General features: G+C 42.4%; 3 protein-coding genes across 6 annotated transcripts in view; 2 read left to right on the forward strand and 1 right to left on the reverse strand.

Moving 5' to 3' along the window:
• Nucleotides 1-606: 606 nt before the first annotated feature.
• gper1 (G protein-coupled estrogen receptor 1) lies at nt 607-4,428 on the forward strand. Of its 2 annotated transcripts, none has more exons than XM_047807675.1 (2): nt 607-965; nt 2,423-4,428. In XM_047807675.1, exon 2 carries the CDS (start codon nt 2,868-2,870, stop codon nt 3,960-3,962), a length of 1,095 nt encoding a protein of 364 aa, XP_047663631.1. In that variant the 5' UTR covers nt 607-965; nt 2,423-2,867; the 3' UTR covers nt 3,963-4,428. The 2 variants fall into 2 exon arrangements, with proteins under 2 accessions (XP_047663631.1, XP_026989859.1); XM_027134058.2 differs by having other exon boundaries at nt 2,428-4,428.
• A 4,335-nt stretch (nt 4,429-8,763) lies between these two features.
• h3f3a (H3 histone, family 3A) lies at nt 8,764-11,312 on the reverse strand. 2 transcript variants are annotated; one of them, XM_027134057.2, is made up of 4 exons: nt 10,789-11,312; nt 9,765-9,905; nt 9,510-9,663; nt 8,764-9,115 (listed from the first exon to the last, which is right to left on the reverse strand). In XM_027134057.2, the coding sequence occupies exons 2-4, from the start codon at nt 9,890-9,892 to the stop codon at nt 8,987-8,989; spliced, it is 411 nt and encodes a 136-aa protein (XP_026989858.1). In that variant the 5' UTR covers nt 9,893-9,905; nt 10,789-11,312; the 3' UTR covers nt 8,764-8,986. The 2 variants fall into 2 exon arrangements, with proteins under 2 accessions (XP_026989858.1, XP_047663695.1); XM_047807739.1 differs by having other exon boundaries at nt 9,765-9,908; nt 10,790-10,875.
• The window catches only part of unkl (unk like zinc finger), a 30,813-nt gene continuing 26,966 nt past the window's right edge, over nt 11,284-15,130 (forward strand). For both annotated transcript variants that reach the window (XM_027134055.2, XM_027134056.2), the window contains exons 1-2: nt 11,284-11,423; nt 13,539-13,748. In XM_027134055.2, coding sequence (XP_026989856.2) covers nt 11,356-11,423; nt 13,539-13,748 — 278 coding nt within the window. In that variant the 5' untranslated portion in view covers nt 11,284-11,355. The remainder of the gene's footprint in view (nt 11,424-13,538; nt 13,749-15,130) is intronic.

Here is a 15,130-nt window from a genome sequence, read left to right on the forward strand (position 1 = left end):
TGAATCGGTCAACTCATAAAGTGAACTGCAGACATAAAAAGAACAAAGTCCAAATAAATTGTAAATAATTAAAATATATATATATATATAATATCATAAGAAATATAAAGGATGAAATGTCTCGACATGAGCCTTTTGTAAATTAAAATGAAAAATATTTATGCAATGCTTATGAATGTGTTATGAACGCACCGTGTAGGTTACTTTTAAATAAAGAAATAAATTAAAATGCTAATTTCTATATTACTCATATAAGGCTATATAAGGCTATCTATAAGGCTCCTGAATTTGAACGTTAGAATAAAATGATCGAGCGTTGTTGTCTTCGGGCTTAACGTTGCAGTGTTTATAGGAACGAAGGCCTCGTGCTGCTGATCTGCAGGTTTCTCAGTAGAGATTTGCAGCAGTCACAAGGTTTGACTTTTAAAAGTCAGGTTCCTGAAAGCGATAACTCAGGCTTTGGAACGTGTAGCTGAGCGTGTTAGGAGAATCAGGAGGCGTGTCTGCGTTCACCTGTTACAAAGTCACTCAGGTCAGTGGGTTCTTCTCATCTGTGATGCTGCCGGGGGAAAAGGAAGGGAGGGGGGTTGTGGGGAATGGGGGGGGGGGGGTTAGATTATGTGGTGAGGGGGATAAGAGCAGAACTCAAGACAGAGCTGAGGAAGGAGGAGAAAGCAAATGAGGAGGTGGAGGAGATTGGGCAGACAGTGTATACACACACACACACACACACACACACACACACACAAATACACACAGCAAATCTCAGGAGTGAGCTAGAATGGTGGGAGGCTGCTTTGATCGTCCCTGGCTCGATCCCTCTTCTCAGGCAGGACTTTGCATGTAGGGGGCGCTGGGAGAGGAACCGTATGTGGGATTACAATCCTCAGAGCCTTGTCTGAATTCTGCAACCGAGCGCCACACTGCCTGCATGACAGCCACAGCCACAGTCACACTCCTGGAAGGTAAGAACCTTTCCTTAACAGCTAGGTCATGAAATGTAGCTTGTTCATAGAGAGAGAAAATCTTATGACCGGATGGATAATGCGTTTGGGAACGAAAACAACCGAGCGTGAGCAATGTCTCTGAAAAATGAAAAGTTCATCACTTACAGTATGTCTGCAGATTAAACAGAAACTGAAATGAATTCAAATCCATTTCTAGAGTATTTTTTCTGTGAATTTCAAGCACAAGAAAAAGTTGTAACGATCGATACTGTGCACTATAACGCGTGTCTATAACGTCTGTACGATTATCATCAAGAATAGATTTGTAGGCTTAAAATAACTAGCTAGGTCGAATAAAGCCCATCTAAGCTCATACTTTATATCTTTACATCTAAGCTGTATGTTTTCTCTCATAATTTGAGATGAAGCTGATTTATTAAATTTTTTAATACCTCAGTTTATTGTGAGAGTTTAATAATAATTAATACTTAAAGTGGTTGTTACACTTTGCCTATATTCTCTAAAATTCTGAACCTGGCTAAAAATAAACCTTTGCTAATTTTAGTAACCTGGCAGCACAAATGAGTTTTTTTCTTCCTCAATTCAGTCAATTTGACTGGGAACCTGATCCTTAAGCCCAGGGCTTTGCTGTGAAAGGGCATGTGATTTACATCTGTAACAGATGGACAGATTATATGATATAACTACAGTAAAATCTGTCCATCTCTGTGCTTTAAGGCTTTATTATGCTCTGGATACGGAGGGCGTACTTTGCGGCGGTCGAATGTAGCCGTGAAGGTGTGTGTTTTACTGGAAAGGAATTAATATTTCACAGGAATAAGCAGCAGCTGAGCAGCGTGCTGAGGGGCTCTGGTCATCCGTTAAAGGTCAAGATTTTCTCTTCTGCACAAGATGATCATTCTCATTATGGCAATACCTTTGCATCTTTAATGAAGCGAAGAACTGTCTAGAATTTGCTAATTGAATAGTATGTATATTCTCTATGTGTGTAGATACATTGCGACTGGGTTTGGTCTTGTATTCTACTCATCTCTGTTTCCTCCGTGTGAAGACGAAAATGATTTCATTATGTCTTTCCCTCGTCATTAATCACAGGAAAATAATCATGTAGCTGTAGATCGCTTCGTACCTTCTTCCGGCTTTGGTGGAAAATCTGCTGATAGACTTTCTGCATATCTATCAAGTTGTTTTATTGTTCTTTGGAGCTCATCTATATGTTGTGTTTTGCATTTAAATCACTTCCTAGTGCTTCTTATGTACTCTAATATTGTGTGTAAATTGGGATAGTGACACTGTAATAAATATTAAATACTGACATGGAACGATAAAGGAATTGATGCTAGGCACAGCACAGGAGAAGGGTGCCTGGTATTTTTCTTCTTGTAATTATTTCTCTCTCTCTCTCTCTCTCTCTCTCTCTCTCTCTTCTTTTCTCCCTTCCTGTTTCTCACTAGATTAGGTGTCACAGTAATAGCGTCATCGACTGCTGCCTGATGAATAATCATGCTTTTGGACCGGAGGAGGCAAAGCAGCATTGGAATTAAAATGTGTAAAGAACAAACTGTACAAAAGAAGCACGGCCTCTAGAGAGAGAGAGAGAAAAAGAGAGAGAGAAAGAGAGAGACCCCTCGTGTCAGTGTCATGGATCACACAAGTCCAGACAGCCCCCACAGATGAGATGATTAACAACATGGAGGTGCTCATTGGCATCTATTCCCAAGACCGTCCCGTCTCAAGAGGCGAACTCCTCAGGATGCTATTGACTGCTGCTGAACTGTCTGTTGTGTAAGATCAGACTGTAAAGAATGGGAATTACAGCCTAAATGACATGTCCGCTCAATACTGCGAGCTGGGCACACACTCAAATGCAGTATGTAGTGTGTGTGAAGCGTTTGACCTATGATTCGGGACATGCAGTACAGAGACTCTGTCAGCATGGAAGAGCAGACATCCACTCTGATTCACATTTATCAGAACAGCACCGAGCACTTCAACACTTCGTTTGACTTTAACTCCACAGGTCTAAACGAGAATTCAAGCACCTATGAGTTTTATGTCATTGGGCTTTTCCTCTCCTGCCTGTACACAATCCTACTGTTCCCCATTGGAATTATTGGGAACATCCTCATCCTGGTGGTTAACCTGAACCACAGAGAGAAGATGACCATCCCTGACCTTTATTTCATCAACCTGGCAGTGGCTGATCTCATTTTAGTGGCTGATTCTCTCATCGAGGTCTTTAACCTGAACGAGAAGTACTATGACTATGCTGTTCTCTGCACCTTCATGTCTCTTTTCCTGCAAGTCAACATGTACAGCAGCATCTTTTTCCTGACATGGATGAGTTTCGACCGCTACGTGGCTCTAGCCAACTCCATGAGCAGCAGACCGCTGCGCACCATGCAGCATGCCAAGCTGAGCTGCAGCCTCATCTGGATGGCCTCCATCCTGGCAACCCTGCTGCCCTTCACCATTGTGCAGACACAGCACACGGGCGAGATCCACTTCTGCTTCGCCAACGTCTTTGAGATCCAGTGGCTGGAGGTGACAATCGGTTTCCTCGTGCCTTTCTCTATCATCGGTTTGTGCTACTCTCTGATTGTGCGCATCCTTATGCGGGCTCAGAAGCACAGGGGCCTGTGGCCACGCCGACAGAAAGCCCTGCGCATGATCGTCGTGGTGGTGCTGGTGTTCTTCATCTGCTGGCTACCTGAGAACGTCTTCATCAGCATCCAGCTGCTCCAGGGTCCTGATCCTTCGAAGCGCAGCGCAACCACCCTGTGGCACGACTACCCTCTGACTGGACATATTGTCAACCTGGCGGCTTTCTCCAACAGCTGCCTGAACCCTATCATCTACAGCTTCCTAGGAGAGACCTTCAGAGACAAGCTGAGGCTCTTTGTGAAGCAGAAGGCCAGCTGGTCAGTGGTCTATCGCTTCTGCCACCACACTCTGGACCTCAACATCCCAGTTCGGAGCGAGTCTGAAGTCTAGGACCGAACGTAGTTCCACAGCTACTGGGAACGCCTCATGAGATTTGTTGCATTTCTAAGAAGAACAATCGGAATGTTTTTTTTTCTATTGAAATTCCTCTGAGAATGAAGTTGCTCTGAAACCGTAGAGCAGTAGGGTAGGAGTAGGGCAGAGAACGTAGGTGTAGCCACCAACTGACAGCGATATACAGATTATCTTAGAAAAGCATTTGAAGGAGAAGCACCGTGTTTGCTTTATTTCCTGCAGAGTGTAATCTATACGGAAAGCAAGGGATTATTCCTTCGCAAAGATATTAATGGAATGAAAAGTAAACGCAAAGCAGAGATGAAATAACGGATCTGTTTTTTTAAAAGTAAACTTTAAAGATTAAAAAAAAAACATATAATGTTTCAAGGTGATGACATTTGTACTTCAGGGGGATTGTGCTCAATGAGTCCATGGTAAGGGAACAAATTAAAAAAAAAAACTTGATCTGTTTCTTCACTGCATCAGTGTGGTTCTTTTTTTTTCATGGGGCAAGCTTACACATATGCCACAACCTACCTGCCTACCTACCTACCTACCTACCTACCTGCCTACCTACCTATATATCTACCTACCTACCTACCTGCCTACCCTACCTACGTACCCACCTATCTATCTATCTATCTATCTATCTATCTATCTATCTATCTATCTATCTATCTATCTATCTATCTATCTATCTATCTATCCATCCATCCATCCATCCATCCATCCATCCATCCACCCACCCACCCACCCACCCACCCATCTATCTATCCATCCATCTATCCATCTATCTATCTAGAACAGAAAGATTCAAGTTCACTGCCCAAGTTCACTGAATATCTACAAGACTGACTTACGAGATTTACTGTGTGCTCAGACGGAGGTGTTATCAATTCTAACCCCAGGTGTTGGCTCCTGTTTACCAGGGGTAGGAGACAGGGGGCAGGTGGCTTGCGGAAGGCAAAAGGTAATGTAAACACATTACTTGAGCTTTCAGTAACCCATCCAGCAGCGCTCCATCAGCGATGTTTATTCAGTACAGTGCTTTCAGTCACATATCTAGCCCTGCTCATATCTCTGAGTCATTCCACAGGATGTGTTATTTTCTCTAGAACTGTTATTATTGATAAAAATGGATCGGATTCTCAAGGAATATGTTATTCTTTGTCACAGAAACTCGTAATTATTGGGCATTAGGCATGACATAGCATGTGAGGGTGATCTGTAGATTAGGTGAAGAATTTGTTATAGACAGTAGAAGCAACATCATCATCTTGTGTACATCATCATCATCATCTTGTGTACATCATCATCAACATCATCATCATCTCATAATTCAGTAAGTAATACTGAAATAGCTATCGATGAAATATTTCACTGTTTTGTTAAACAGTCCCTCTGTAGATATTAACATTTACAGCATGTGACAGACCCCTTATCCAGAGCGACGTACATAAGTGCTTAAATCTCTAACACTGAATACATTAATGCTGCTCACTAGGTTACATACGTAAGATACCATGACTTGAAAACATTTGTTCAAAGTTACAATGAAAAAGTGCCAAAGGTTTTTTTTGTGTGTTTTTTCTTTTCTTTTGTATCTCATCCACCTCAAGATGCTTTTCTGCTCAGCATGGGTGGAAAGAGTGGTTATTTGAGTTGCTATAGAAACTCAAACCAGTCTGATTCATCACATCTTTAATCACGTTTTTTCTGATCTCACAACTGAATGTTTATTGTACCATTCTGTGTAAACACTATGAGTGGAAATCCCCCAAAGTGAGCAATTTCTGAAATGCTGTCTGATACCAGCATCCATGCCATTTCCCCGTTCTGGAGTGTAATGAGAACGTGAGGTAAGTGAGATCTGGATGATTTTATGCACTGCTATATGATCCATTGACGTACAGATAAACTGGACAGTGAGTGTATGAGGTTGGGATTTGGCGTGGTGTACGAACACTACACTGACCACTCCTGGACTGGAGACTATGTAATGATTTGTGTAAAGCTTCTCAGAGTAAAATGTTGTGTTTTTTTTTTGGTTTAATTTTGCATGTATAGCATTTATAACATGAGATGACATTAGGAAGAAACCTTGCGAGGAACAAGAGACATAAAGGAACCTCATCCTCATCTTGTGCTAAAGAACTTGAGCATGAGCTTCATTAAAGCATCACTGGTATGAAAACTGAATCTATGTGCAGTGGTGGCTCAAGTTGTTAAGGTTTTGGTTTGTTGATCAGAGGATCAGGGTTCAAGCCCCAGCACTGCCAAGCTGCCACTGTTGGGCCCTTGAGCGAGGCCCTTAACCCTCTCTGCACCAGTAGTGCTGTATCATTTCTGACCCTGTGCTCTGACCCCAACCTCCAACGATGGGATATGTGAAGAAAGAAATTCACTGTGATGTAACGTGCTTCTTGTTCTTCCTTAACCACTAAGCCACCACTTCCCCTACAGTAACCTATATGATTGTGATAATCCCCCTTCACTATCTCACTAACATCTCAATTCAGTCTCCAAATCACATCGGACAACATTCTAATAACCAAAGCTCGATATTACTGTAAAATGGTATCTTATGTCCGACAAAATAGTTACATCATAATGTTTCAATCAGGTCTTTAAACAAGTTCTCTATAAAGAGGTGAGATTTAGAGGCGTTACAAATGTCAAAAGGTGGCAGCACCGAGATGGAATACAATGTGCAATCGCATGCAACGGACAGATGAAGATGCAACAAACAAAAAATACATTCGTTAGTACAGATGTGACTTTTGGACCCTTTTTAATGGTGCTTAAATTTATGACAGTGATTATGATTCTTCTTTTTGTTTTGGTATGTAAGTTCAAATCTGTGGGCCATTCCAGAAAGAGTAATTATAATGTAAATGTCAAAAGTAATGAAAAGGTCAATCATACTGGAGAAAAAACAAAAACAAACCAGACCACTTGGGGTTGCCAGTGTTGTTATTTTTACACAATGTCGACCTTTATTAGGGACTCATGAGCACAGGTGAAAACAGAGCATTAGTGGACATTTAGTTAGTGTTGTAACACAGCTTCAGCGTATTCATCTACTTTCCCTTTTTATGATTATTTATATTCCTGGGTTGCTCTGAGCTCTGTGTACATTTTTTTCTCTGTATCTATGAGGGGTTCCTCCAGGTTCTCTTGTTTCCTCTACTGTTCCAAAGCAGTCAGGTAGGTGGATTGGCTTTACTAAGTTTCTGCTAGGTGTGTGTGGGGTGTATACCGGTATTGGTGTTCAAACCAGAGTGAAATCTGCCAATGTTACCAGGATAAACTCTGGATCGGATATGATGTGTAGAAGCCTGGATGTTCCTGGAGTATCCCCCCTCCCACCTGCAGGTTTAGTCTGGTCTGGGAAAACGTTACAAACCAAGAACACAAACAGTGGCCATCCAGCAGTTGTTTTTTCAGCTGTGACAATGAGAACAGCCTGGGAAATAAGAGCCATGTACTACATTGTGATTTTAACGTAAGGAGCTATGTACGGTTATTTCAATTAACTTGCTGATGTAGCTTAATAAACATCAATTCACAGACAGACCCCAGGGAGTTCCTCTCATTAGAGTTCCTTATGAGATTTGTCTATGTTCAGGCCCACAGATGCAATCAGGAACATGCTGAGAACCGCCTGGGGATGGACAAGAGGCAGCGACATGGGACCATGATGGGAAGACACACAAGTGATAATTTAATGGAGAGCTGGTGAGCATCGTTACTTAAAACAAGTGGCGCCAAGACGGAGCCCTTCAGTCCTTCCCAAGAGAACTAGCAAGTGGGGCATGTTCATTATGTGTGTATGTGTGAATAAAGAGACAGGATAACACATGAACTTGTAGTTACAAAGAGCAAGAGCAGAGGGACAGAGGTCCAGTGCAGACTGTGAGAAGTGTGTGACAGGAGACCTGCAGATGCAGCTGAGACTTGAGAAAGGCTCAAAGTTTAAGGACTCTGACGTCACGACTGCTGGCACGTACGTCGTCTGCAGTTTTTCGTATGCATGGCTTCCCTTTTGATGTGGTTCAATCAGCTCTAAAGTCATATTGCAATATTTAAACTTGGGGTAAACACTTTCGTGTAAACGATTTTTTTTTAAACAAACCAGAAATCGAAAGCTGGCGTTTTACTTCGGCTTTCTTGGCATTTGTGCAGAACTGAATCTTGTAATGGAGGCTGAGATCATTATGAACAAACTGCCACAGGATCTCCATTCCATTAATGCATCAACAAGAGCCCAGTACCAATGAGTGCGCACTAGCAGGGCAAAGCTAATTAATAGTGTGTTCATGCATAATCCTGGAGTTGTGCATACAAGGGAAATTAAAGTTTGAATAATGGAACAAACCTGCCAATTACATCTGCATATTAAATTTCATTGGAAAAAGAGGAAGAAATTGAATTGGGGTTACAGACATCAGCAAAAGGCAGCAGCATCTACTGAATGGGGCTGGTTATAAAAGCTAGAAGATACTGCAGCAGTTCGTTCTATTTGAAGAAACAAGGAAATCAGTGACGGCTCCATTAAACTGGCAGCGCTTTAAAGATAAAACTGGACATGGCACATTCATGAGCACACGGTAATGTAATCGTGACCTCTAGTGGGCAAGTTAGAGACAGCTACGAGGCAATAATTTGAGAAAACCACACAATTTCAATGCACGTTTCAGGTAGTTTAAAGTTTTACAGAAAACCATCAGCTGAAAGAATCAAATTTGCCACAAAGCAAACAAGACAGGGGGAAAAAAACCCAAGTAGGCAAAACTGAGGTAGTAAAATTTTATTAACAACCCAATAATCAATGTAAAAAGATAAATAGTGCAGCATGCAAACTAATGCTACTCTACAATGAGCACTGCTAATAGTAAATACACATTATTCACCAGAAACCTGAGTCTGAAGGGAATGTTTTACAAAATTATGCAATCAGTTAAAATCCACTGCTTTAGGGTGTATGGTTAACAAAGATTAAAACATGACAAATTTCATTATGCTCGCTCCCCTCGGATTCGCCTCGCCAGCTGGATGTCCTTGGGCATGATCGTGACCCTCTTGGCGTGAATGGCACACAAGTTAGTGTCTTCAAACAGGCCGACAAGGTAAGCCTCACTTGCTTCCTGTGAAAGTAACACAGTAACCCCTGGTTAAAAAAAAAAAAACTAGTGACTAGCAGTCAGGTCTCCATCATGTGGCTACAAAACCAAGACTGTCAAGGCAATCACATGCTTCCTGCAAAACATGTGACACCAGTCAAAAGGTCTGCTCATGTCACATCACAGAGTGGTGCAACAACAGTCAGAGGAAAGCACGATCCAGTTTCATCATGATCGGCTTTGACGTACACGATTAGTTAGTGCCACTGTAAGTGATGGGGCAGAATGTTGAACTTCCAGCCACAGAGCATTGTTAGGATTTAAACTCATCCCTGAGAGGCAACTTGGAAGCCCATGATTGAAATGTATAGTCAAAACAAGAACCCACACACAAGGGAGCACGATGGGAGGGATATACCTGAAGAGCACCAATGGCTGCACTCTGGAACCTCAGGTCAGTCTTGAAATCCTGTGCGATTTCTCTGACCAGGCGCTGAAACGGCAGCTTACGAATGAGCAACTCGGTCGACTTCTGGTAACGACGGATCTCTCTCAGCGCGACAGTTCCGGGCCTTTAATAGAAAGACAATAATAATAAAAAAGAGAAATACACTTGCACAATAACTATCTGGACTGTGTAGTGTAAACCTTCCATCAAGGCAGTGTTGCTCACCTGTATCTGTGTGGTTTCTTGACTCCGCCAGTGGAGGGCGCACTCTTCCTCGCTGCTTTTGTGGCCAGTTGTTTCCTGGGCGCTTTCCCACCAGTGGACTTACGAGCAGTCTGCTTGGTACGAGCCATGGTCTCTCAAACGCTGGAAATGTAAAGAAAACGCTCTTAAAAACAACGACAAGCGCAAACGAACGCACAAATGATGAGCCACATCAGCAGCCAAGCACTTCGTCTAGCACTTCTAAACTCCACCACTTAACCTTACGAGAGCAGACGTACCATTATCCATCCTAAATAGGCACTTACTTAGAAATTGTGTCGCAGACAAAATGGCGGCGGTTCACTTTATGGTTCCCTCTCGATGTCTATAATAACCAGCTAGACAACATTATATTCGACGACAGACACGTATCGAAAGCACAGAACCCAGAAAAAAAAACCCCGTACTTTACGTTTTCCCTCCTAAACAACAAGTCGACGTCTTGCGTTAAAGCAAAATCAACCTTAATAGAGAATAATTACTCTTATTAAACAAGGAGTTTAGCTAGCTAACTAGCTAATTAGCATAGCAAGGCTAACAATCCATCAACAACAGTTTTATGTGTAACGTGACCAATCCTACTAAACGAGTGAAGAGATCTCATCGAGATTAATTATAAACCAGTGAAGTAAAAAAAAGGTTTTATTTTGCCACGGTAGCCATAAACACACAATATAAGCCTTAACCATTCAAACGCTCATTGTCCAAAATGGCGGGCAAATAAAAACAGCACCGGCGGAAATCTATTAAGTATCAAAACACACAGACTCACAGCTAACGAGTAGGAAATAACGAACACTATGGACTACATTTATTAAGATTAAATCATTTATACATTGAATTAATTATTACATAAAAATCTCCTCATAAGCCAACTAACTAGTCAGAATAACGGACCACAACCGAATACACATCTTATTCCGATTTAAATAAATATTTTACGTCACAGAAGGTTAAAAACGTGAGGCGACGTTTGTGTACTGACCTGTTTTATATATGTGTGTGTGTATATATTTATCTCTCTCCGTATCTCCGACCCTCCACTCTGGACGTCCTGAAGCGAATGAAAACAAGGCGCTTGTGCGCTTGGTATTTATAGCAGCAGACGCTCCAGCGACACGTGACCCACGAAGCTCCGCCCACACACGGTTCTCTTCCCTGATGTTACGTTACACAGAAAATAAACGAATCTGTAGCTAAAATAAATCACGTTTTTCTCTCAGTCACGTGTAGACACTGGTTTAAAAAGGCGGTTAGTGCGGTTCGGAGAGAAATAAAAACACTGTAGCTTGGTTATAACGATGTAAAGGAATTCCGTCATAAACCCGTCGTTTTTATAAAATATTTAAAGTAATACATGTGTTTAAGGTGCGGGTTAAAGTGGCTGTGTTTTTTTTTTAAAGCACGTCGTAGTTTAATATTTGAAACGTTTTGTACGCGGCGTGTCATTGGCTCAGGAGAGCGCGCGAGGACGGCAGAGCAGAGCGGAGCAGATCAGAGCGCGAGGACAGGGGCCGTCGTCGCGCATGCGCCGTTATTGTTTTGACTGAAAATGCCGTCGGTTTCGAAAACGGCGGCGAGCGCTTCTTCTCCTCAAACCGAGAAACCAACCCACTATACGTGAGTAAAGTGCATACTTAAAGAACGTAAAGGCGTTTTGTGAAGGCGAACAGACGCGTGTTTGTGACACAGACGTGTGTGTGTGTGTGTGTGCGCGCGCGCGTGTGTGTGTGTGAGAGAGTGTGAGTGTGTTTATTAAATATGGTGCTTCTCTAAAGTCTCTCGCTCTGTTCGAGACAAAAAAACACTTACATAACTGTGTCCGGCACCGTAGTGTCGTTCTTCTGGGATAAAACTGGTCACGTGTAAAAGCGTGTAAAAGTGAGTGTGTAAAAGAAAGCTTTGTGTAAACACGGTGTGAAGGAGCGACGACACAAACGGGGCAGATGATGTGATGTGTGTCCCTGCGCCTCGGCCCGACGCTACGTTATTAGCGTAACGCCATTACACTGCTGCACGGATACACGGCCCTCACTGCGCCTACAGATCTGCGTCTTCTGTTAACACACGTTAAATATACAACATGAAGTCTCAGGTGGTGTTTGTGATCATCTATAACTGTCTATTACTGTCTGGTCTAACCGGATACTTTATGTTTGTTTACTGAAGTAACACGTGGTAAAGATTCTAACGTCCATTATTCCTTATGTGTGGGGGCGTGTGGTGTTAGTGCGTGTACAGTTTGTGTCTGTAACTCATCCCTGACAGATATGTGGTGTTAGTGCGTGTACAGTTTGTGTCTGTAACTCATCCCTGACAGATATGTGGTGTTAGTGCGTGTACAGTTTGTGTCTGTAACTCATCCCTGACAGATATGTGGTGTTAGTGCGTGTACAGTTTGTGTCTGTAACTCATCCCTGACAGATATGTGGTGTTAGTTTGTGTACAGTTTGTGTCTGTAACTCATCCCTGACAGATATGTGGTGTTAGTGCGTGTACAGTTTGTGTCTGTAACTCATCCCTGACAGATATGTGGTGTTAGTGCGTGTACAGTTTGTGTCTGTAACTCATCCCTGACAGATATGTGGTGTTAGTGCGTGTACAGTTTGTGTCTGTATCTCATCCCTGACAGATATGTGGTGTTAGTGCGTGTACAGTTTGTGTCTGTAACTCATCCCTGACAGATATGTGGTGTTAGTGCGTGTACAGTTTGTGTCTGTAACTCATCCCTGACAGATATGTGGTGTTAGTGCGTGTACAGTTTGTGTCTGTAACTCATCCCTGACAGATATGTGGTGTTAGTGCGTGTACAGTTTGTGTCTGTAACTCATCCCTGACAGATATGTGGTGTTAGTTTGTGTACAGTTTGTGTCTGTAACTCATCCCTGACAGATATGTGGTGTTAGTGCGTGTACAGTTTGTGTCTGTAACTCATCCCTGACAGATATGTGGTGTTAGTTCGTGTACAGTTTGTGTCTGTATCTAATCCCTGACAGATATGTGGTGTTAGTGCGTGTACAGTTTGTGTGTGTAACTCATCCCTGACAGATATGTGGTGTTAGTTTGTGTACAATTTGTGTCTGTAACTCATCCCTGACAGATATGTGGTGTTAGTTCGTGTACAGTTTGTGTCTGTAACTCATCCCTGACAGATATGTGGTGTTAGTGCGTGTACAGTTTGTGTCTGTATCTCATCCCTGACAGATATGTGGTGTTAGTGCGTGTACAGTTTGTGTCTGTAACTTATCCCTGACAGAGATGTGGTGTTAGTGCGTGTACAGTTTGTGTCTGTAACTCATCCCTGACAGATATGTGGTGTTTGTGCGTGTACAGTTTGTGTGTGTAACTCATCCCTGACAGATATGTGGTGTTAGTGCGTGTACAGTTTGTGTCTGTAACTCATCCCTGACACATGTTTGGTGTTAGTGCGTGTACAGTTTGTGTCTGTAACTCATCCCTGACAGATATGTGGTGTTAGTTTGTGTACAGTTTGTGTCTGTAACTCATCCCTGACAGATATGTGGTGTTAGTTTGTGTAGAGTTTGTGTCTGTAACTCATCCCTGACAGATATGTGGTGTTAGTGTGTGTACAGTTTGTGTCTGTAACTCATCCCTGACAGATATGTGGTGTTAGTGCGTGTACAGTTTGTGTCTGTAACTTATCCCTGACAGAGATGTGGTGTTTGTGCATGTACAGTTCAGCTCAGTGACGTGTCTGTAACTCATCCCTGACAGATATTTGAAGGAGTTCAGGACCGAGCAGTGCCCGCTGTTTTTGCAGCACAAATGCACACAACACAGACCCTTTACCTGCTTTCACTGGCATTTTCTGAACCAGAGAAGACGGCGACCGATCAGGAGGAGAGACGGGACCTTTAATTACAGTCCTGATGTCTACTGCACGAAGTATGACGAGACAACAGGCATCTGTCCAGATGGAGACGAGTAAGTGGCGTTTACATCATCATCCTGTGCCATTTTAACTTTAATCAGAACTGACATCACACTATAAATGTATACAGTCAAATGCACCTATTTCACGTTATTGTGCTCATGCTCGCTGCATGCAGGGCTGTCAAGTGTCACGCATTCAAAGTGACAGTCACGCATTTTGGTCTTTTGTCACGTTCTCCTGTAACACATCGTATTTGTCACATAGAAAAACTGACTATTTATCATATATTTAATAAGCCGCAGCACCCAAAATGTATCTGTCCGCACCGCTGTGTCTATGGAACCAGGCAGGAATCAAGCGCGTCTCAGTTCTTAGTCGAGCCTGACACTCATCAGCCAATCAAAAGAAGAGGCTACACAACAGCCAATCAGAAAATAGCACTATCTGGGTAAGATTTAACGCAACAACCAATGAGAAAAAAAAAACATTCATTAGAGAGGGTATTTTTGATGGTCGGTTTGAACAAAACCTCAACACGAAACAGCTCGTCTCTGGAAGGGACATTGTCCTCAATCATGACCCTAAAAATGTCTGGGCTTGTGCTGAACTGTTTTATATTGAAGCAACATTACACATGATAAAGGGGTCCAAAAAGGCAACAAACACTTACAATAAACACCACCAGTCATAATATCTCTCTCTCTCTCCCTCTGTCACACACACATGCACACACACACGCATTAATAAATGGAAATTGAACAAATACTTTGTTTTTGGTTAAAATGTGGTCAGTGATCCTGGTGAAACTCTTTATTTTTTTGGGGGTGGGAAATGTCACTCTTGCCTGTCTTCAAAACTTGAGAGCCCTGCTGCATGTAAACATAGCCGGTCTAAAGACACAGGCGCGCGCGCGCCACACAGACGCAGGTCTGAATATGTGCTTTATTTCGCATCTCGCGCCTAACTACTGTCCGTGTTATTCTGAGGCACGAGGCGACATCAGCACGTGCTGACGTCGTGCTTACTACATAAAGTGTAAAAACACACGTATTTATCCGAGCGCTAGAGCAAAGGCATGCATACAAATGTAGTTATTACTAAATACGTGTCTGTGTGTATGATGGCCGAGCTCACGAAAACACAACATGCAGGACACGCCCCTTGGGGGTTACGCCCCCTGGGGTTCCGACTCCTGATTGGCTCCCGCCTGCACGTACTCTTTTCTGATTGGTTCACAGTGGACACGCTTACAACCTGCATGGTGTAAGTGCAAGGAAGGCACATTATTATTAGTAGTAGTAGTAGTAGTATTGTTGTTGTTTTTTATTATTATTATTGTTTATTGTTATTATTATTAGTAGTAGTATTGTTATTATTATTTATTATTATTATTATTATTATTATTATTATTATTATTAATTGTCACTTGTTT

Source organism: Tachysurus fulvidraco, chromosome 24 (genome assembly GCF_022655615.1).
Source record: "Tachysurus fulvidraco isolate hzauxx_2018 chromosome 24, HZAU_PFXX_2.0, whole genome shotgun sequence".
Lineage (NCBI taxonomy): Eukaryota > Metazoa > Chordata > Actinopteri > Siluriformes > Bagridae > Tachysurus > Tachysurus fulvidraco.

What these genes read in the sequence shown, in the direction of transcription:
- gper1 (XM_047807675.1), top strand. Translation starts at nt 2,868, where the DNA reads ATGATTCGGGACATGCAGTACAGAGACTCTGTCAGCATGGAAGAGCAG.
- h3f3a (XM_027134057.2), bottom strand. Translation starts at nt 9,892, where the DNA reads ATGGCTCGTACCAAGCAGACTGCTCGTAAGTCCACTGGTGGGAAAGCG. An exon ending in AAGAAACCACACAGATACAG is followed by an intron (nt 9,664 to 9,764) that starts GTGAGCAACACT and finishes TTTCTATTAAAG; the next exon opens with GCCCGGAACTGTCGCGCTGA. An exon ending in CAGCCATTGGTGCTCTTCAG is followed by an intron (nt 9,116 to 9,509) that starts GTATATCCCTCC and finishes TTACTTTCACAG; the next exon opens with GAAGCAAGTGAGGCTTACCT.